Source organism: Melopsittacus undulatus, chromosome 8 (assembly GCF_012275295.1).
Source record: "Melopsittacus undulatus isolate bMelUnd1 chromosome 8, bMelUnd1.mat.Z, whole genome shotgun sequence".
NCBI classification, from domain to species: domain Eukaryota; kingdom Metazoa; phylum Chordata; class Aves; order Psittaciformes; family Psittaculidae; genus Melopsittacus; species Melopsittacus undulatus.
This window is the reverse complement of record NC_047534.1, coordinates 18,471,251-18,494,932: the sequence shown is the minus strand read 5'-3', so window position 1 is coordinate 18,494,932 and position 23,682 is coordinate 18,471,251. Positions and strand designations below refer to the sequence as shown.

Sequence of the window (23,682 nt, the reverse complement as noted above, 5' to 3'; positions counted from 1 at the left end):
AATGAGTTTCTTCCATCTTCATCATTTTCCCTGCACTAGAGGTGTTTGAGTTTCCCATCCTCACAAGAAGATGGTTCAACAGACAAGGACAAGGCAAGGGAAGAATAAGGGCAGGAGGGTGGGTATCAAAGCTCTCGTCTGGACTTTTTTTGCACAAGCACAAATCAACCTCCCCACTCTGACGAACTCCAACTCAACTTCAGCAAGGAGGTTTTCTGAGAAAGGTCCATGAAAAAGTGGCTCACAGTAAAACCAGTCTGAACTAAAGGAAAGGATGATGCCATGCCTTTCCTTTGTAATCATAGAGCCAACAGCAAGAGGTGTCGGGTAAAGGAATGTGACAGAGTTCATTACCACACAGTATTATGGTACTGCATCTGCCTTTACTACAGGGAAATCTTCATTCAGTTTGCATTGAAATCAAGAGAGATCCCCCTGACTTCACCTGAAATTGCATCAAGACCCAAGTGCCTTTGATGGAAAGGTGCAAACCTTCTGATGACAGAGCATGGCCCTAAGGCAGCAAGTCTCCTCCACTAAAACAAGACAGAGCTATCCAAAGTTCTGCCAGAAAGGCTATGCTTCCATGCAAGACAGAGGCTGTGTCACTCTAATCCATCAAGCGTGTCTTTAATATTACTACAGCTATCCCAGAAGGCCAGTATAGATTCAGTAACCCACACTGACTATCATGGACACAGGGATTCCTCACAGCACAGTTCACTGAGAGGACAGTGGGAACCTCACTCAGTTCTGTGCCCACCCAAGCTCTGCTTCAACCATAGCATCCATCCTGACAGGAAAAAACAGTATTTTGAGCCCCAAGAACTTGAGTGACAGGCCAGTGCAGCAAACCTGCATAAAGCCACACAAGAAAAGCTTACTGAAAGACAACAGGCGTGAGCATAGAGTGGTGACATCCTGTTGCCCAGGGACCCAGTGGTGCAAGGCAACCAAGCAAGGTGAAGGTAGGAGAAGTCTGCAAAGCCAACCGTGTTTGGACAAGAGCAGGGGAGTATCACACGTGTATACCACATCATTTGACCTCAACAAGGTAAAAAGAAACAAGAAAGAAAAATGAGGAAAGAAGATACACACCTGAGAACTCCCCTATGGGCCATGTCCAGCGAAGCACAGAGAGACAGGGGAAAAAAAGGAAGTGGAAAAAAAGGGTCAATCAGTGACTGAAACCAACAAAACAAAAAAAATTGTTCAAAAAAACTTAACAATGATTCAGCCATTTCAATGTCAAAAGGCATGAAATAGTAAGGACAGGACCTGCCATGACTGTAGATGGCATGACTCTACATAAAGGACATTAAAAAAAATAAATTAAGGGAAGGTAATCTGTGGTACAACTGCAACCACATGCCTCAGCTACCTCCAGTTTTCCAGACATTAACCTTAGGTAATCACATCTTCCTGGATAAACCTTTATTTTCCCTTTATTTTCTCTTTATTTAGTTGTGTATCACTCAATGCAGAAAACCTAGCTCCCACTACCTTCTCCTTTCCACTCCCCTTGTGATTTTAGCAAACATATCTTCTGATAACCCATAACCACTTCAGTGATACCTCAGCTTGCAAGAGACAGTTAGTTGCATTTAAAAGACGAAGGGGGGGGGTTGTTGGGTTTTTTCCATAGTGCAGTGCTGGGACGCAGGTTGATAATCCTATTTCAACTATGAAGTATAAACTTACCACTAACATAGCTGAATTTCTTTCTTCATTAAAATCCTGTTATCTGAAGGGATGTTCTAATCTCTAAAGCAAATACAGCTGGGCATCCTAAAGCTGAAAGAAGGGACCTGCCCACAGTGCATAACCAAACTACTAGTGCTCCTCCTCAGAAACTCTTGGGATAGGGAAAAGCAGGCAGCAGGAGATGGGAGAAGGGCAAGCTACCAAGGATCAGGAGGTAAGAACTTGTGATGAGAATCACAGAATCAGGGAAAGGACTTTAAAGCTCATCCAGTTCCAACCCCCTGCCATGGATAGGGACACCTTCCACTAGACCACATTGCTCCAAGCACCATCCAACTCCGTTCACTGCCATGGATGAGGCAGCCACAGCTTCTCTGGGCACCCTGTACCAGTGCCTCACCACCCTCACAGAGAAAAGCTTCTTCCTAAAATCTAACCTGAACTTCCCCTGTTTGAGTTGAAAGCCATTCCCCCTTGTCTTGTCACTACCGTCCCCGATAAAAGAGTTCCCTTCCAGTATCTGTATTGAAACAAGGGGAATGCAAAATTACAAGATGGAACAAGTGAATATTCAGAAAACTAGTGTTCCTAAGGCTGTAGTAAGAAAAAAAGGTAATTTGATCTACAATTACTATTAGTAAATAATTGTTTGCACGCCATATTTTTCTTCAGAATACTTCCTATGCAAACTCATGTATATAAAGCAGTATTAGTGGCAGCAGGGGGAACCCACATAAATATTATTATTTTATATACAACAGCAAGGAAAAGTGCCAATTGTGTACCAAGAGATGATGGCTGCTTTGCAGATATCCAGAAAGAATGAGTGAGATTTTCCCATTCGAGAAACAAGACTTGCCTGCCAGCTGCTGCTCAATGGTAATTTCAGTAAGATCCTTCTACTTTAATTTCTCTTCCTTTAAGAAACTGAGTCCAAAAGCAGAGAACAGTCTTCAAAGACTGATTGCCAAATTACTCAGGTGGCATAACCTCACCTAATCTTTTGATTTATACATAAAAGTCCAAATATTACCCAGAAAGAGAATACCTCTGGCTTGTGGATCTTGTTTCTTACATCACATCCATAAAACACAATTTCCTCTATGGCTCTTCAAACTCAAAGGTAAAGCAGGAAGAGAGAAAAATTTCTCTAACAAGAAAGGCAAAAGTTTGAGTAATTTCAGTGGAAGAAGACTTAGTGCTTTCTATTGCACAAAGCCAAAAAACAAGTACAAATCTCATTTCTTGGTCAGAGATAATGACCTCTAAGACATCTCTCTGCCTTTCTTTGTACAATCCTGGCAACATATGCAGTAAAAACTGCAGTACAGACCATAATATTTCCATATAATTTAAATTTCAAACATTTAACAAAAGGAACTATTTTCTCCCAAATTTCGATCAAAGTCTTTATTGCAAGTGAAATTGCTAGTGTGTAAAATTACTTGAAATTTGGAGGAGGAAGCAGAAGAAGCAGATTTTGTCTTTGAGTTGTGTGGGATAATCCTGTAGAAAAATAACTTATGCATATAAAGACAACCCAAATAAAGGTTACCCAACAGTTTAAGTTATTTTCTGAGTAAGCATTACTGTACTGCAGGTACATAGTTCTATCATATGTCTCTATTTCCCATGCCATTTTTTAAAATCTAAACTTTCAAGTTCTGGGAAAAAAAAAAAAATATTTAAGTGCCTCTAGAAGCTTAACACAGTTGTCATTGTACCAGAGAAAACAGAATGGTTCTGAGCAAGTTTTTACCTAGCAGATCTGCTCCTTCATCAACATCTCCAATAACCTCGGACCCTGCTGTGGAGAGTTCGTGATACAGAGAGTCTGTGTTGATGCCAAATGCCTTGTTCACAATCCCCTGTGTTGGGCTGTTGTTGAAAGAGAAAAAATGAAGGACTCTTGTTACTTGGCAATATTAAAGCTAGAACATTTCTGAAATACCAGACCACTGAAATCAAACCCTGAGAGCACATTCCACCCCTTCATCGTAGGGTGATTCAGAGAACAAACTGATTAAAGAAAAAAGAATGGTTTATTTGCCATATCAAGAGCAACTACTCATCATGTACAATGCCAAAGCTCGCACACCTGACCTCCTTTTAAATCATTACAGTTAATGACTATTCAATATTTGACAGAAATATTCAATTCACAGAAGCTCTCAGCTCTGACTGTTCTGCAAGGATTCCCACACTCCTATCAATTTAGATAGCAATCTTAAATAGCAAGATCAGATAAAGACTCAAATGCTGAAAAGAGCAATGGTCTTTTTTCCTTCACCAACTAGTAAATGAAATCACCCTGAAGGTTACTTTCTTTTTGGGGCGAGTCTATGTACCAAAATGCCTTCACTTGTCAACAAAATGTATTTCATGAAAGGTAAATCAAAGTTAATGTTTTCTAATCATACCTTCTAGGAGCACATTTCCATCCCTTAGTGCCATCAAAAGGCACAAATGTTGTTTCAGCTATCTAATTATCTCCTGCATCTGCCTCTAAGAATTGCCCCTACATCCCACATATTCTGCTAGGAGCTCAGCTGTATGTTGTTTTTGCAGGTGAGAAATGCATCTGTTACTGCTGCTCATACCCTTGTCTAGGAGGGTGCTCAAGAGGGCAAATCTAGTCCAGATTCAGACTGTGAGAAAGCCTCACCTTCACTTTGTCAGGCTACTGTCTTCTGCATACCTGTAAGAGTTAGGGACGTGTTTTTGCCAGTCTAGTACCAAATTATCCACTAGGTGAGGGTAAAAATTAACAAATCCTGTAAAATTAACCTCCCAACCTCAGGAAAAATGAATCAAGGAACCTAGACTAATAATTTTACACTTAACACATGCCACACAGAAATATGCTACCAGTATCAATGGCCTTCAGGGAGCCTCCTATTTAACACAAACTGAGTAATGGATAGGAACCAGAGCATCATAGTAGTTCAGTAAAAGTCTGAGAGAACTCTCAAGGTTCTGTGTGCACAGATGGATTAAAATTGCTCTGACCAGCCATATAAGGAACCACACCCACCCACTGCTCCAAGGCCTTCAGTCCTTCTCTGAGCTACACATAGGTGTAGTGTCTTCAGCCCTGTCTCCTGCTTCTCATGGGTAGCACTAGGCCTAATTCATCCCATTGCCTTGTCTGGGGCTGCTGATTGAGCTCATCATCAGTTCTCTACCCTCTTTGCTAGTCCTGAGGGACTGGGATTGCTAGGATTACTCCTGCTTGTCTTCTCGTGGTGCAGCCCTGCACCTGCTCTTGAAAAAAATAGAAAAAAAAATTTGCACTTAAAAAAAAAACAGAACTGAAAAAAAGCTTGAGGTTTTGAAACTGGATTCAGAACTGATCTCTCATAAGACATATGCATCTCTGCTCTGGGGATATGCTCCCCCTGCAGTCCTGCATCCAGCTCTGGGGCAACAACACAAGAGGGATGTGTTGCTGTTGGAGTGAGTCCAGAGGAGGCTACAGAGATGCTGCGAGGGCTGGAGTAGCTCTGCTCTGGAACCAGGCTGAGAGAGCTGGGCTTTTTCAGCCTGGAGAAGGCTCCATAAGGGGAGACCTTAGAGCAGCTTAGGGTGCATCTAAAGGGTGCTTATCAGAAAGATGGAAAGAGGATTCTCACCAGGGTCCATACTGACAGAACAAGGGGTAACAGTTTTAAACTGAGAGAGCATAGATCTAGATTAGATATGGGGAAACAAGTCTTTACCATAAGAGTGGTAAGGCCCTGGAACAGAAGTTATGGATTCCCCACTGCTGGAGGTGTTCCAAGACCAGGCTGGATCGGGTTTGGAGCAACCTGCTCCAGTGGAAGGTGTCCCTGCCTGTGGCAGGGAGCTGCAAGTAGCTGATCCAAGCCAAACTATTCTACGAGTTTATGCTCTTTTCCCTCAACAGCTTTAGCGCATGTTCACTTTGCGCCTCAAACCTTTTGTTGCTACACCTCTCTGTCCTCTGATCTAACAAGGCAAACAAGCTCAGTTCTGGGTCAGCTGGACAGGTCTTTGTGCAGATTATCACCAGACATTTGCCACCTCCAGAGAAAAGAAAGTCAGAACCCCTCATGTAATACTCAGCAGAATATATAGACTTTCTGAAACACCTGTACCTTGAACTCAGAGTAAGCCACAGCATTCATTCCTTGTTCCACGTAACAAGCAAAACAGCACACACTGAAAATTCACAGTCAATACCTGTTCCCAGTACGTTCTAAGCGGGGGTCTTGACACATATCCAGCTCTGGGGTAGAGTCTATGATGTCCTGAACATCAGACCACTCATCACTGCTGCCCATTCCTAGGTAAGACAATAGATACGATCTGTAGTATCAGGAATTTCACAGGATGGTGCTCCTTGAAGTGACTGTTGCAGCTTTGAATATTAACATTTCAAAACTTTACAGTGTCAAGTCTTAAAATAGGAACAGAAAGTAGCTGATCATCTGAAGTCATAAATGCACCAAGTGCTGGGAAAGCGCCCTCAGAATCCCAGAGCAGGAAGACCTCAAGCATCTTCCTTCCAGCCCAGAGTGTCACCAAGGTCATTGGCCTGAATCCTCATTAAAGAGTGAAAACCAACAATATTTCACCCATTAAATGACAAATAAACTTTGTTTTTCTGTCAGTGAAAACTCTTCAATCACCATGCAACTTTAACTGAGATTGAAGATTGTATAGCTTCACAGAGAATACTGTAGTTGTGAACTGGCACTATTTAGTTTCAATAGAAATAAAATTTCAATACAAACTCTCAAGTCTACAACTGGTTTAGATAACCATTACAATGAAATTACACCTAAAATGTGCTACATTTCATAATAATTTCTTAATAAATATTTTTCTACATTTCTTTCTTAAAATCTGTTCTCATTCCTGTATAATCTACAGCCTGAAGACAGTATTTACCAAACTGTTCCAAAGCCCAGGCTTGCACCTATTCTAAACAAGCAATATAAACACAGTGTCTGTTCACACAAGAAATTCTTGAAGGATTAAAGACCTACTTTGTAAACGGCATTAGTCCCTGTTAGATGTGAAATTTTTTGCATTCCAAACAGCCCCAGAAGCCAAATATCAGAGTCCATGACAACCTGTGTGTTGATTTTATTCTTTTAGGTTGGCATTGTGCTCCAGGTGGCAACAAGTTTCATATTTGAAGACAAAGCATAGTATGCACCAGTTGCCAAACCAGGCATCCATACACCAGTGGTTCTCAAACTCACAGAAACAGGTTTCCTCTTCTTTATTTTTTCAAGCTGGGAAGCTTTTCTGTAAATACCTTTGAGTACTTTTTCTGGTACTTCAGCTCTAAGGCATGTATGTGTATCACTGACCTAATTATGCATCTGTAATTAAGCATGTAAGATGCACAAAATTGAAGTATCTGTGTGATGCATGAAAATCTGCTTTTGTATTACATGTGAGAAATAGCTAAAAGTTTGAATATGCAGAACACACAGGAAAGATGTTGTATCTGCCTTGAGCTGGTTCCACAATATGGTAATTCCACCAAGAAAAATCAGCTTTCACATGCAAAATGACTTCAGAGTTGCACATTCACAGAAGAAAAAGAAATTTGACCCAAGAAAACTACTGATGGTCAAAGAGCTTGTAAAGCAACAGCTGTAAAAATAAGGGTAAGAATTTATAGGACATTCAAACTATTGACATCTGTTCTCAATTTCTCTGATGCCAATGCTTATGCTGACTTGCCTTGGCCAAGATCACCAAAGAGATCACAATTTAGCAGTTGGCAATGCAGAAGCCACGTGCTTTTATGGAGAACTACATTAGTGTCTGGCAGATTGACATCTGTGACCCAGAACCCCTTTCACTGCTAATACAGAATGAGGCTCAGACATTGCAATTCCCATTCAAATGCTACAACAAAAGATGTTACATGTTGGTTTATAGCCTTAACTTGTTGGGAACCAGCTTGGGAATGTCAGCAGAATTTACTCTGTATTATTGAGGAAAAAAAGATTATCATCTGGCTCAGATGCTAAGCTTGCGGACCTACACTCATCCATGTGCTCCTGCACAGATTCCCTTTATGTTCTTCAGCTAATTTTACAGTCCTTTTGTATATGACATGTAGAACAGACCATTTCTCATTTCTGAAAGCTGCTGCAAGCCTAAATACAATATGTGCTCAGACACAATATTGGCACAGCCATAGGAAAAAACAAAACAGCTTTTATCATTTTCACTTTATTTAAACAGCTTGGTGCTAAAGTGTTGAGTGGTGGCTTACCTGACAAGAAATCACGAATTCAAGTTACTAAAGGACTCCAGAAAGGGGATAGAAAACAACCATAACTTCCAAAGATTTGGGAGGAAGTAAAAGAAAACAGCTTATTTAGCTGAGAAAAACAGCTGGATATAACTGCTATTTTAAACTCATCAAAGCAGGGGATAAACACACAAAAGGGAAAATAATTATTTAACCTAATTGACAAATTTGGGTTATGAATCAATGGAAATGAAATACTTACAAATTAGTCCAGACATTAAACAGAAGTTTTTAACAATTGCATTGATGAGGTCCACAGTTTCCAACGTCAGACCAAAAAGGGACTTGACTGCTTATGGAAGAAGTTCTATGACATGGATGAATGCAAGCGCAGGGAACTGAACTCAATCTATTCCCATCCTGTCTGTTTGTGAAGCTATTCATATTACTGATGTTTTAAAAATCTGCTACCCAGAAAACTACTAACATCCCATCAGCCCTTCCTCACTTTGGGTATCTTTCTGATCAAGATTTTCTCAAATTCTACACTTTTCATACTGATTACCCCTTTGTCTCCTAGCCTCTTCCTGTAACAGAGGGACAAAAGCACTGGGAATTCAATTACTTTAATGATCAAGTACCCAAGATCCAACTTCCATACCTATGCTGACATTCCTCATCTCCTGAGTGACCTGGACTTCCATGTTCCGGCTGTTCCGCTTTTCTCGTGCTCTCTTACTGCTCTTGGTTGTGCCACTGTATTCGCTGATGGGCTGGATGCTCTCGTTCAAGGGTGTGACGGCAGCAGAGGGCACAGATGATGTGGGAGTGTTGGACTTGGTTCCAGTGGTGCTCGGTGTGGCAGCTGCTGAAGACTGCCCAGATTCGGACATTTCATCTTGAGGACACTATGACAATTCCAGGGTGGGGGAAGAACAAAAAAGGAAAAGCATAGCTATACATATCAATTAATCTCCCATTTGTTGGTGTATGGCTGCTTAAAGAATTAGGGAGAATGAGTCTTGCTCGCTGTAGCAGCTACATATCCAATGCTTGCTGGTGACACTAGGCACAGCAACAACAACGAAACAGTGAATTTTCATGCTGAACTCAACAAGCAAATCCCACCTAGGAAAAGAGTGATATCTTTCCTCCTTTACCACTAAACATTGTTATTCACAAATCACATCAGTATGTGATTTCTTCATCATGTATCTCAAGAAAAGTGGTTTTATCATAAGTAAAAAGCAGTTGCAGCTTATACTGACTGCAGTGGAAGCTGAAGGGCTTTGGCACTTGCAGCAAGCTAAGCCAGCATTTCCCAAGACTGGAAGACAACATGGATATTGCTTGGGAACGATCTGAAGTGGCCTCTTAAGAGGTCCTGGATGATGTCATTACTCTAAGTCATCAACAGAACCTGAATGAAAGAACAACAAAATGATTTTGACACTAAACAGCAGCAAAGCAGGTACCAAGCTGGGATATTCTGACTTTGTTAGCTCAGGAGACCTGTGTCTCCAGACCACCTTATTCAAAAGCTAGCCAGGCATTGGTCTAGCTTGACAACACAGTAAAAACCAGCTGGTCTCCACACTTCCAAATAAGAGGATGACAAGATCCAAGAATTAAAAAATGAGAAAATGATAAATCAACAAAGGAGATGGATCCCCAGTGTGAAATGCACACAAATGGCTCTCAGTTTTACAGACATTACAGCTCCATTTCTTGCAATAACACTCCTTGAAAAACATGGGAGGTTTCAAGGCTCGGTCAGGATTTTATACCATGACTCCTGTTTGTCACCACTGCTTCAGTCAGCCAATTAATGTCTTGACAAATGCTGTGATAACTCCCAGACCCAAATGAGATCTGCCCATTCTTCATGGCAGTCCACTGTAATCACTGCCTGCAGGTAAATGACAAAATTCACGTTGCAAGTTAGATGTAATAATGAGTTGCAATTTGGTGCAGTGACATCCAGCACCTGCACATACAGACCCTGCTTGAATATTTACTATCTGCCTCTCCCCTCCTGTGCAAGTACTAGGAAGATCCTGCTCTGAGCCTTCCAACCTTGGAGCTGTGACACTGTTTCACTTCACTGATTTGTAAGTCTCATTCTCTTGTTCTAATAATAACTGCACAACATGACAAAGAAATTCAAAACAGGATGAAGACTGAAGAAAAAGGTGACTTAACCCTTTGCAGCCATGTATACTTTTTTTTTTAATCCATAATTTTACTAAGATTTTCCTTTAATTAGACTGGCCTCTGTATGCTTATCTTAATATACCCTGGTGTACAACACACTGTGGAAGTCAAAGGTTTTACACTGCTTCTGTGCATTTATACTGGAAATAAACTTTTTAAAACTGTGTTGCCATTAAATACAATCCATATTCTGTATACAGCTTCTGCATTGTCAGTCCAAACAGCACCCACACTTCTACATTCAATTCATCTCCCTGCACATTTTCTGATTTTAGCATTAAGACTGAGATAGAGACCTTTCAGTTAGGCTGCTGCATGTGATAACCACACTTTCCATCTCTACTTTAAACTCCTGCTTCAGGAGCTACTCTCCTAGTTCATAAAGAAAAAAAAATTAAAAAAAAAATCAAACTAGGTTTCTGAGACCCAATATGATCCAGTAAGCCTTGTACTACCTCAACTGCAGTTTGCCTGCTGTGCTTCCTTATGAACAAAGCGACAGAGATACAAGTATGAAGTGCAACCATAAAACCTACTTCTAACAAAACATCTGTTGGATGAAAGGATTTAGAGATGTTCTTGTACCCACTGTAAGTCTGTTAGAATAACCAAACATCACTGCAGGTGTCTGAGCATCTTAGCCCTTCAAAAAGAGATACCCAGGTGGGTCCACATATCATCCTTTGAAGCAGATGTCATTCAGAAACTCTGTATTATCAATGTCTATAGGGCACTATCTGTATCAGAGATATGCTCTAATTTCTTACTGACATAATCTGGCCATCACCCAGAACACAGCAGTGAGTAAAACTATCCTATCTTTCACTTACTTTTTGGGTTATACATCTGAGTTTTATATTTACCTAGAAAACGTACTTTATCACCTACCAGCCTCCATTGGAGAAATTTGTCTCGGACGTAAATACTACCAAGGCATTACTCTTCACAGTCCAGAAGCATTATTAATCTTTGCTGGCATCTTCCTTCTATTGTCCTCAGTGCTCCATTAATGCTAAATATTCCACTGAGTGTACAGCTCTCCCTTACAGCTTAGGAGGCATTCTCCATAACCCACAGCTCACCCAAAGAATACTCTTCACAACCACCACTTACCTACAGCCATACCTGTCAACCTCCTAAACATCAAATGTGTAGTAGTGACCTCCAAAATGCATTGCAAAGGCCCAACATTCATAGCAGTCATATGTCACCATGAGAAGCCATAATTGTATGGTTATAACACTGAAAGCATAGTACATAAAAACAAAAACGTTAAGGACTTTCATCTCCAAAATGGTGTATAAAATAAATGTACAACTGAATGCAAAATTAATGACAGCAACTAAAACAGAAAATAATAGTAAGCATATAAGGACACTTAAAATGTAGCTACAGTATAGCCCCATGAAGAAGAAAAACTAGTCAGAAGAGCCAGGACACACACATGGGAAGGTGAGTTGGCTGTGCAGCTGATGTCAGCTAAGTGTCTGAGCTGCTGAAGAGATGAGGAGTGTGCAAGCAGCACTGCTGAGAATTCAGTCATGCAAAACATTTAAGAAAAAACATTCCAATCAGAGAGTGTGCAAGATATTCGCAGGAAGAAAATGTCCATTTCAAACTGCAAACCTAGTCAGTCAATCACATCCTTTAATCGTTCACAGGTGCTCCATACTCTTAGGAAATCCCCCATAACACATTACCCTAACCAAGTCTTCCACAGCCCAAGATCTCTAACTCTACCATACCAGGCAGCCTCCTTAAACCCAGCACCCCACTTCTGAATTTCCCTAATGATCGCCAACAAAAATCCCAGCACTACCTGTCAGGTGTTTTGAGTAGCACACTACTCCTGCACAAAGCTTTCTTGTAACCAGAAATAGATTTCTTTGCATGACAGAACCACCACCAAATCACTAAGAGATCCAGTCAGAAATCCTTTATTACCTGAACTTGGACATCAAAGCTTCCATTTATCTGGGTTCCTGTTGCATTCTCCTGCAATGCAGATACTGGGCTATCAGTGAGATCCACTAAACTTCTTTCACAAGTTCTGCAATGGTACTGCTTATAGAATTACACCTTAGCAAGTCTATGAAGATGGATCTAACCCCAACATCCTCACTGCTCCTCTCCAAAAACTAACCCCTGCTGCACACACCTCATGACTAGCAAGCTTAAGGACATGTTCACAGCATAGTGTGCAGCACTGCCTGGAGATACCAAAGTTCCAGAACTGGTTCCAGAACAAGAAGCAGGTTGGTCTCTGCACATTTTCGTGGCTGGCTGTGTCCTTGCAGTAGCACTGTGTTGGCACAGCACTAGTCTGAACAAACACATTCATGCTCTGTCTTCATCCTTAACTATGTTATTGCACTGTGGCATTGCTATTCCCTAATTCCAGGCAAAGTTTTCCAGAAATGACTGCAGGAGGCGACTCTCATTCTGCAAGTTCTAAGTTTCCCAAACTTCTGTGCTTTTAATACTACAGAAAGGGTTGGGTTCCAAGAACAGTCTCGACCCTATCCAAAGACCTTGCTTTGGTATTTCCAATTTCCATGGAGGCAGAGGGCTGCCCAAGTGCTAAGGTTTGTGCTGTGTTTAGCTTGGCCACTTAACAGAGGCAGTATTAAAAAAGGTAAGTTGCTGCTTTGTTTGCTGTGTAAATTTTGAATTTGCATAGATTTCTTTTGCTATGCATCAAGGAGGCCACTCCTGCAGTCCCTCATGCCAAAGTACCATTAATATAACCTAGGGACACGGATAATGGGTACAAAAACAAGCTGGGTTTTGTTTTTGTTCCTCCTCTTTGCCTTTACTACCTCAACTTATTCTACAGGTTAGTGATTTCAAACTTCTCAAAAGGAGATCAGTCCTTAGATGTGACATATAAAACACTTGATGTTCCACAAATTCCAGGCAGAGAGAAAGCAAATTTTATCAGACACCTTTAAAGCAGACCAGAAGCTCTGTGAGACACTGGTGCTGGGCAGATGCACCACTGACTTTCAGGCCTGTCACCAGGTACTGGGTTGAAACTAGATTATATCTAAGGTCCCTTCCAATCAAATCATTCTATGATTGAATGATAATTCAAAGAGAGGAATTTGGTGGGATCCTCAGCACAAAGACTGAGAGGTCTATAGGTATAGCTCATCGGAAATGTGGTCATCACGTGTAGTCTAAATTGTAAAGCACTGCAGTGAGCCGTCAGTTGAAACATCTGGGTCTTTGGGCTGGTCACCTGAATGTCAGAGCAGAGCCCCACAAGCAACAGGCAAAACCATGCAGCTGCTTCAGTGCAGCTGTAATGCTGTGAGCAATTTGGCAAGCCCCAGTGCAGAAGGCAGTGCATTGAAGGTGACAGGTATACCGTCAATACGGTAGACAAATGCAAGTCTAGAGCAATGACTAGAAATACAGGAGGAATTGGAGACCTTGAAGCACAGTGCAAGACTTGGGGATCCAGAGAGGATTAGGAGCCCTTCTTCCTGAACACAGGAATGCCAGAACACGGACCAGGCAAAAAGGACAAACAGTGGAGAGCAAGCACAACCCAATGCCTGGTCCCAGCTAAGTACATTATGCATATTGAGGCACTACTCTTACAGGGGAGGAGAGAGAGACCAGGTTTCAACATTTCCTCTCCCAAGTATACTGTAAAAAAAAGTGAAGGATTTATCTTCCATAAACCCCATACATTCCTCTCAGCTTGGGGCCAGTCAAGTAAAGGAGATTATCACTGAGACAAAAAGCATGCGGAGCTGTCAAATCCCTCCCATACCATATACTAGATCTGCACAAGAATATCCTTCCACCTACAGCACATCTACCAAGGGAGCAGACACACAAAAGGGGTGGCTGCAAAGGGTTATGGACACAGACTGGTCTCCATCTTAATGAAAACATGGGATGCTGTTGACAGTGTGAGAGTGAGAAGCTCTTGCTCCACGACGGTCTGTAAAACCTTGTAGCTGGAGTTGGACTGCAGCTGGCTGAGGTCACTGAGGTGCCAGTGGTCCAGTTTTGGGATGATCTTGGCCCCTATATGCCCACGTACCATGCCATCCGCGAGGGGGAAGACATTCAGAGAGTTAGGACGTTCCTTCCTGCTAAACAGACAAACAGAGAGAGGGGAAATCAATCTGTTAGCCATTTACAAGGTTCTGTAGAAAAGAAAAAGCACACTAGCTTATGTGAAGCATGAGTCACTAGAAACTGAACTGCACTTCTGCCCCTCACACAGCAGCTGTATGAACTCCCACTTCCCACACTTCCATGCTGTTGTCTACCCAGACCTATGGTGTCTGCTGCTAGAGCCACGCCTCTTCCTTGTGAGGCTCTAAGAAGGAGGAGGCCAAGTGATCACAACAGGCACAACTGCCTTCTCCAATGACACAAAGCATTTTGGGAAGATGCAAAAGGGCAGGAACCATCAGTCAATTTAAGTCAGTGTATATTCTGAGAAACAAAGGTACTGTGGGAAAATATCCCACAGCAAACAACTCTCACAGCACAATTAAAGCTCCCATAGATCCTAGAGATACCATTGCTGGGTCAGAAAAGGGGCTTTTAAGTAAGAGTCACCTAAAGGGCACTTCTGTACATTCCATCTCAAATCCCATTAGCTCCAAGAGCAGAAATCAGAAGGGTCTGGATCACTTTCAATATTAACAAAATAATACCTGTACTCTTCAATCACCTCTTCACATCCATATTACAATGCACTCAAAATTCAGAAATTAAAGGTGTAAATGAATGCATCATTTATTATGTTGACATATGTCTGCCATTATGTTTTCTTCATCCTCTTCTTTCTTGGCAACTGCAGGTAACTAGGTAATTGCAGGTTTGATTCTGAACATAAAAGCTGGCACAAGTTTTGAGACCAAGTTCCAGTGGGAGAAAATCTAGAGCAGGCAGTGGAGGTGGAAAAGGCTGCAGCAGCCTGGCAACTGATTTTATGCCAGAGAAGCAGGCCTGCAGGGACAGAGCACACATGTATTTGGGGTTACCCACAGCAGCCTCCACTCACCAACTCCAGTGGCCCTGCAGAGATGAGCTAAGCTGATCCTCTGTGTGACTAAGCTGATCCTCTGTGTGACAATGAACCATAAAGAGGTTCATTGATGGTACTTCACTTACTCCTGTATAGGGCTTCTGGTTATTGGTGTGGGGAGTGATGAAATCCACCCTTCTGTACACCAGTATTAGTAACAGCAGACCTTCCTGTGCCTTTCTTCAACAGTCATCAGAACTGCTCTCATGATCAGGCTGGGTGACCATCAAAATCACTTCAGCCTTGACTGCAGCTGAAACAACTGCAGTAGAGCCTAAGGACCCCCTTGTATATACACAAACACACTAACACAAGAGATGGTACATGAATCAGCTCATTTATGAAGGAAGGAGGTGGAATGCCTAGCAGATGAGACAATGCTTGTGGAATGAACTTAAATAACTGACTTTCCCATCCCAGCACTGCCCGGCCAAGACCAGCGTGCTGCATCACTGTGTCAGCATTGCTCATGCTAAGGAATAATCACTTGTGGCCTATCTTGGCTAGGCAGGAGGGGTAGAAAGGTGTTTCGTGTGTGGGCCAGCAAGGAGATTTGTGATGCACTTTTTCTAAGACTGCATTAAAATCCTCTCCTGAAGATCCTTAAAGATTCACACATAGAAGTTTCATAGAGAAACCCTCTTACAATGTGTCATGCTTTAAGCCCAGAACCACACAGCTGCTTGCTCACTCTCCTCTTTTTACCCCTCACTCTGGGTGAGATGGGGAGAAGAGTTGAAAGAAAGTAAACCACATGGGTTGAGACAGCAAAAGTTTAATAACTAAAGTATAATTTAAAACCACTACTACTAATAATAATGATAAGAGAAGTAACAAGGGGAGAGAACGTAAAACTAAAAAGGAAATGGGAAAAAAAACCGAACACTAACCAGCAGTGCTGCACAATAAAATTGCTTGGCACCTGCTGATCAATACCCAGCCTGACCAAGCAGTGATCTGGCCCTTCCAGGTGATTCCTCCCAGTTTATATACTGGGCACGACATACTGTGATATGGAATATTCCTCTGGCTACTTTGGGTCAGGTGTCCTGTCTGTGCTTCCTCACAGCTTCTTGTGCCCCTCCTCACTGGCAGACTTGGATCAGGGTAATCATTACTTGGCAACAACTAAAAACATTGGTGTGCTATCAGCCCTGTTCTCAAACTAAAGCCAAAACACAGCACTCCATCAGCTACTAGGAAGGAGAAAAATAACTGTTACAGCTGAACCCAGGACACAAACACAGCACATAAATAGATTTTAGAGGAACACAGATCATTGCCACAACCTGATTAACCTTACTTTCTTTCATAGAGAAGATGCAACTATCTTTCAATAAATTCAAAATCAGATTCATAAGTGATAGGGATAACCATTTTTCTGGTAGCGTTTCCACTCAAAAGGCACCTTGGTGCTTGTTAGTTTTAAATACTAACAACTGCTGAAGTTTTATAGAAAACATTCCATGTCTGTTTGTCTAACTACCAATGTATGATTTCTATCCTGCTATTTACACCTGTTCTTCATATGTCATGATACCTTAGGACACCTACCTCTATCTGTCTTCCTGCATTTGCCTCTCTTTATCCTACGTCTATCATTCCAAGACCCTGAAAGTTTCTAACTGCTAAGTTTTAAGTTTCTAAATAACACACTAGGGTAATTTTTCCCCTAATATGAAATCTTCACCCCAGCACTGTACTGATTTAAGTGCCACAAAAAATATAGGCAGTTATGTAGAAGAGATTTAGAAGAGATTCAAAACTAGAAATTAGAACTTTATGCCACAAAGACAGAAAATTCCTAGTTTTAAAGAAATAACTCAAGGGTCCCAAAAAAGTCTGATTCAAAAGAATCATTCTTTTCAAGGAAAAAAAAATTAAAAAAAAAAAACATAGTTTCCTATCTTTCCTATTCTTCAGGTTAGGATGATTGCCTTAAGGGAGTCATGCTTCTTAGCTGGAGAAGATGTCCTGTAACTGCAAACCTCTCCATGCAGAACAAGTGGTGTAGTCAGAATACCTATGCTACAACAGAAACGCTTTTGTGCCTGTGCTGGGATGGCCTGATGTAACTCACTGGCAGCACCAGGAAATATGAACCATCCCAAACATATGCTGAGACAATTATACTTTCTTTTTAGGTAATTTCTATTAGATTTCTTTTGAAAAGCCATAGCTTATTTTTACATTCATAAACAAACACACACATTTAACATGAAAGGAGATACAGCCCCCCACTGAATGTACAGGGAATGTATGAACTTCACAGTCCCTGCTAACCAGAAGACATGGGACAAGGTCTCCATAGTGTCAGAAGCTGCAGGATCTCCAGGAAAGCATTTTAACATAGATAGGAAATTTCCTTGCTGAGTTTATTTGGAAACACCCTCCAGCCTTTTCTAAATCTCACAGAGAAGGAGCAAACACCACCAAAGAGCTAACTACAACTCTGCAGTCCTGGGGCTATCAGTCTTCCAAGAAATCTAAAGTACCCTCAGGAATGGCCTAAATTTTGAGTGCTGGAGTAACCTTCATAACACTTGGTTGATTACACCTTACATTATGAGGTAAACAGCAAACTCCTCTATAAAAGTTTGCAGTAGCAAAAATCTGGGATCAGGATGCTCTACAAGTAACATCCTAATGCTTTTTATACATAACAAAACTGTGATCTGTTTGCCAGCACTTAAAAGAGGAGAACTGCTCTTTGCAGGCTCCAGATGCAGAACTTACTGCCCAACCCTGGAGTGCCTTCAGAGGGCCACTAACAGCAACATGCATTTTGTGCCCACAAACATACATGCCTCATACTCTATAGTAAAATAGGGGGAAAAAGATTACTTTTAAAATATTCTGCGATGTGAAGTATAAATGTCCAATCACAGAGGACTGATCCTGTTTTGGGACCTGTGTCTTCTGTGTTTGAGTTCACAAGCTTCTTCCTGATGAGAATATTCTTCCAGACACAGCAGCCTGGTCACTCCCTCTGCCTCACCTGCTGAGCCGGTCTAACCCCAGTGCCAACAGACAGAGGGCAAATTCCCAGTATCACCTGCTGCCAGTCAACAGCAACCTCCCAAACCAGGATTAACGAAGTGAAGATGCAGCAACAGGATTTACCTTTTCCTCCATGACTGGCGATGACTGCTGTGACATACATAACAGCCAAAACAGAGCGGCAATTGCACAAAAAGCAAGACAAAAAAAGAACAACCATTAGAGAGCAGAGGTCATGCAAACATGCAGTCCTATGAAAGGTAGGGAGAATGCATGCACTGTCATCCATCCCACACACAAATGTGCACTGTGCTCATTACTCCTCCTGGATGGCTGTTGATACAGCCCCTCAACAGTTCTTGCACAAACTTCTCACAAGGGACAAGCAAACATACTTGGTGTCATATGCAGCGTATTACAGTCATATGCACACTACAGTCTTACACACCCCTATGCAGTCTAACACACCCAAGCACATCCACAGATGAAAATCAATAAATACACTCCAATTCATGTGACAGGCTATGAGAAATCATGTCCATGTCCCCCCAGTCCACACCAGTGTACCAGGACACACAAAAGCTGGTGCTCACCCCCACTCAGCTGTGCAGCAACACAAAAACTTACATCTGTCCCAAGTGCTTGTCCACAAGCATATACAGACACAGAGCTACATATACACACCAACAGTGCAAAGGCTGAAATGAAGGAAAAAGTCTCATTTCCCATTGGTGTCTCCTACAAACTCAGGTCACCCCCCATCAAGGGCTTTCACAGATGCACAGTGTTTCACTTTTCTTCTCTCGAGACTAGCAATATGACACACTCACAAGGGTAAAAGACTAATTTCTCTAATACAAAGAGGTAATTCTTGATAAAAATTTTTCCCTTTGTCCAAGAGAATGGCAGTCCTGTAGATATAACCATCCATGCATCTCCTTCAAGGAATGATAATATAAACTCACAATTAATGCTAGCTTCTTTGAAAGTCAGGGAAGGAAAGGCTCATTAAAATTAACTCCTACCATGCAGTCCACCAAAATTTGGCAGGTGCATATATAAACCACCCTGTAAAAGACAGAAGCCCTAAAGTATGTTTTTGCCTATGGTACTTTTGTATTTTATGGTATAAGTACTTCCACAGATAGATTTTTATTTACAAAAATGTAAGTGGGAAGGGAAACCAGCCAAAAAAACAATTATCCCATTTCAGCTGCCACATTAGGATCAGACCACATTCTGGGAGCTCACTGTAGACTTCCAGACTGGGACTGGGAAAGGAGAAGGAATCAATATAGTTCAGTAAGGGAGATTTTATGAACAGAAGAACATCTGCGAACTACTGGTTCCTTTTATACCAAATCTTCTCTTGTTTTCTATACCCATCATGCCTGTCTTTTGCCTAAAAAGGTTGCCATCTGTATTTTGGTTTCTTTTTTTCTCCCAACAGATTTTAAGATACTGAAATTTTAGCCAGACCCCAAATACAGTGCTCTGTAATTACTTTCATTCTCCTAAGCCACTCTCTGCTGTGAGACTAATTTACTGTTTCACAGAAAATACAGCATAGCGATAACTCACTATACAGCCCACTAACAACTGCAACAGCCATTAGTTAATACTCTCTAGAAGCACTGTAAGATATGCTTTTCTGAAAAGACTATTCAACTGGCAGCAGAACAAGGGGTAAATAGGCCCTTTTGATTCACATATATTTTTCCCTCCTCTATGTAAGGCTTTGGTAGCCTTACAAATGAGAGTATATCAATCTTACCATAGAATCATAGAATCACAGAATGGTTATGGTTGGAAAGGACTTTAAGATCACCTAGTTCCAACCCCCCTGCCATGGGCAGGCACACCTCACACTAAACCATGTGACCCAAGGCTTGACCCAACCTGGCCTTGAACACTGCCAGGGACATTTACCACTTCTTTGGGCAGCCTGTGCCAGCGCTTCACCACCCTCAGAGTAAAGAACTTCTTCCCTGTATCTAACCTGAACTTCCTCTGTTTTAGTTTGAATCCACTGCCCTTTGTCCTATTGCTACCGTCCCTGCTGAAGAGTCCCTCCCCAGCATCCCTATAGGCCCCCTTCAGATACTGAAAGGCTGCTATGAGGTCTCCACGCAGCCTTCTCTTCTCCAGGCTCAACAGCCCCAGTTTTCTCAGCCTGTCTTCATATGGGAGGTGCTCTGGTCCCCTGATGATCCTCAAGGTCTCCTCTGGACTCGCACCAACAGTTCCATGCCCTTCTTATGTTGAGGACACCAGAACTGCACACAATACTCCAAGTGGGGTCTCACAAGAGCAGAGTAGAGGAGCAGGATCACCTCCTTTGACCTGCTGGCCACACTCCTTTAGATGCAGCCCAGTACACAATTGGTTTCTGGGCTGCAAGCACACACTGAAGCCGGGTCATGTTCATTTTCTCATTGACCAACACCCCCCAAGTCCTTCTCTGCAGGGCTACTCTGAATCTCTTCTCTGCTCAACCTGTAGCTGTGCCTGGGACTGCCCCAACCCAGGTGTAGGACCTTGCACCTCTCATGGCTGAACTTCATGAGGCAGGCATTGGCCCGCTTCTCAAGCATGTCCAGGTCCCTCTGGATCCCATCCCTTCCCTCCAGCATATCAACTAAACTGCACAGCTTGGTGTCATTAGCAAACTTGCTGAGGGTGCCTCAATCCCACTGTCCATTTTGCCAACAAAGATGTTGAACAGGATCAGTCTCAACACCAATCCCTAAGGGACACCACTCATTACCCGTCTCCAGCTGGACATTGCACCACTGACCATAATTCTCTGCATGCAGCCATTCAGCCAATTCTTTATCCACAAAGTGGTCCATGAATCAAATTGATGTCTCTCCAGCTTAGACACAAGTATGCCGTGCAAGACAATGTTGAGTGCTTTGCACAAGTCCAGGTAGGTGATGTCAACTGCTTTGCCCCTATCCATCTGTTATCATCTGATTCAGAATAAATAAAAGATCTTTCTTTGAGATACCAGTATCTTCCAACTGCAAGTTATCCTCCTAGCCTACAGAAGTCTCTTTAATTATTATGGGAGGTAATGAAATAGCCAATAGACAGTATTAGAAAAACTTCTTCACAGAGAGGGCAGTCAAGCACTGGTCATGCCTCCAAGCCTGTCAGTGTTCCACAAGTGTTTGGACAATGCTCCTAAATATATGGTTGTCTTGTGTGGGGTCAGGAGTTGGACTCCATGATCCACACATGGGTCCCTTCCAGCTCAGGATATTGCCTGGCTCTAAGACTGCAGGAAATCTGGCTGGAGTCACTGAAGTTTCTGAAGATTACGGTCTTTTACTACTTGACAAGGTGGGATTTGGTCCTCTTTTCTCCTCCTTTTTCTTTCTTACAATACACATCTAACTTTGACAGTTCAAAGCCTGTCATTTCCGGAGCAGTCCAACCCAGCAACAGAGAACCACAGCAGGCAGAGGGCATTCATGTGTCCTGTGACAAGACCTGAAATTTCCTTTCTACTACATTAACCCAAAACCAACTGACATTCTGCTATTTAAGTTACAAACCTAAATACAAGTTTCTAAATTACCCTCATTCTTACTTTATATTTTCCTTCAGTCTTGATTTCAAATAATTTTGCTCAATGCTGCTCTTTTGCATTTCATCATCCCTACCACATGATATTTCACAAAGCTTCATGGCCTTCCATTGATTTGTTTTCCCGTCATTTTCATGTCTATGTTTCTGCCCATGCTGCCCTTTGTGCGTAGCCTGACACACTATCCCAATCCCTTTCATAGCCTAATGCTTCCCAAAGATTTTGTTTACAGGTGAAGTCCAGTGACATTAAACAGCTGAAGTTCACAGATAATAACCAAGATCAGTCAGATGTATTTTGTAAGAGACAAGGGAGGACACATGCAGCAGGCACTCTTGTCCATGTATTCCTGTGCAATTCATACTCTCTGTTTTTCAGACCAGCAGCTGCCACAGCTTGTAGTCAGCATGTGTATAAATCCTCTTAACATTCCTCAAGGCCAGAGGAAATTGAAAAATTAAAAAAAGATTGGCAAGAATAACAAAAAGATTTAATCTCCTGCATCCTATTACTTTGTCAACACTGCTCACCTGGAAAACACTGCTTTAGTTTAAAACTTCCTGGGTTAAACAGTGTCATTACAGTGTTAATCACTGCATTTGCACACATTGATTAACACAAATAGCAATCTGCCACACATAAAAACTGACACAGAAAACACCTCTTTAATGGCTGACTTAACAGATTATACTTAATCGAAGTAAATTACGTCTTATATGATCTATTACTTCTCTAACCAGTATTGCTTGCCACCCTGTGAGCAATGTTACTGGTGTACAGTATCAGAGAGAAAGCATTTGATTCCTTCACACATCACTTAAAACTAGATGTATCTGGACTGAATCAATGAACTTAACTTCCGTGCTTTAAATTTGTTGTAAGACTGCAACAGACTAGTTCTATATATTGAACTTCTTTCCTACCACAGCCTCCTCTAAGCAAAGGCTGATTTTTACTGGTTTGGTGCTCTAAAAACAGGGGAGAGGACATCAGTTTCTTGGGCATAAATAAGTCTATTGACTGAGTGACTTTCTGACAGAAATCTTCCTTTTCTGTAAAGAAGGAATGGTGTGGGAGGGAAATCCGTAATAGCTAACAAATTTAATTGCTATGTTTTTTCTGGCTATCACACACAGATACAGACACACACACACAACACAAGTACTTTATATGACACCTTCACCCATTTTATAGCTAAAACTTTTACATGTTACCTGAGAATATAAACGTGTTTTTCCAGAGGCCCCTCATCAACAGGAGCATGACAAAGCTGAAGCTTTGTAACATAACACATAAAGCTCCTTGTTATCAAGCCTTTTAAAGTATCCCCACAACTCACCCAAAACTCATTGCAAAAAAAGCTCCAACTTTAATCCATGCCCACCAAGAAAGATCCTGCTTTTGGTTTCTCTCTCTCACATACACACACTCAGTCTGTGAGTTCCCAGGCACCATACATTACATGGAGAGGTTATGGCCCTACCTTCTCCCAGGTAGACTGCCCTCAGTTTGATTATTTCCCATTTGTTGCATCTTGGATCGTTCAATGTGATCCACATAGGTCTGAATCATCTGTGAAGAGGGAAAAAATCATGAGCCAAACACAGGACAAAAGACTCATTTTCTGCTTTTGTTTAATCCCCCCCCAGAATCCATTTCCAATCCCCTTTTTTTTGCACATCTCCCTGCTTTTGCTCTTGTCTTCTAAGCTGATGATGTAAGTGAAAGGACTAATCTGGCAGAAAATCTCACAACGAATAGTGTTGGAATTTACCTAAGATTACTCACAGAAGAGCCATGAAAGAGCACATCCAAAAATAATATACGACATCTCCTGGAGTCTCTCACCAGCAGTGGAAGGTGAGATAGGGGGGC

At 41.8% G+C, this 23,682-nt stretch overlaps 1 protein-coding gene across 20 annotated transcripts in view; it reads right to left on the bottom strand.

Moving 5' to 3' along the window:
- Positions 1-23,682, bottom strand: part of MAPK8IP3 (mitogen-activated protein kinase 8 interacting protein 3) — a 73,037-nt gene that overhangs the window by 27,174 nt on the left and 22,181 nt on the right. For 7 of the 20 annotated variants that reach the window (XM_031050227.2, XM_031050236.2, XM_031050230.2 and 4 more), the window contains exons 4-10: positions 23,291-23,379; positions 18,339-18,365; positions 14,217-14,268; positions 8,607-8,853; positions 5,908-6,010; positions 3,464-3,582; positions 1,099-1,110 (exon numbers count right to left, since the gene is read on the bottom strand). In XM_031050227.2, coding sequence (XP_030906087.1) covers positions 1,099-1,110; positions 3,464-3,582; positions 5,908-6,010; positions 8,607-8,853; positions 14,217-14,268; positions 18,339-18,365; positions 23,291-23,379 — 649 coding nt within the window. Of the gene's footprint in view, positions 1-1,098; positions 1,111-3,463; positions 3,583-5,907; positions 6,011-8,606; positions 8,854-11,272; positions 11,402-12,103; positions 12,258-14,216; positions 14,269-18,338; positions 18,366-23,290; positions 23,380-23,682 lie in introns of those variants that run through there. The other 13 variants (XM_031050228.2, XM_031050242.2, XM_031050244.2 and 10 more) reach the window with 7 other exon arrangements.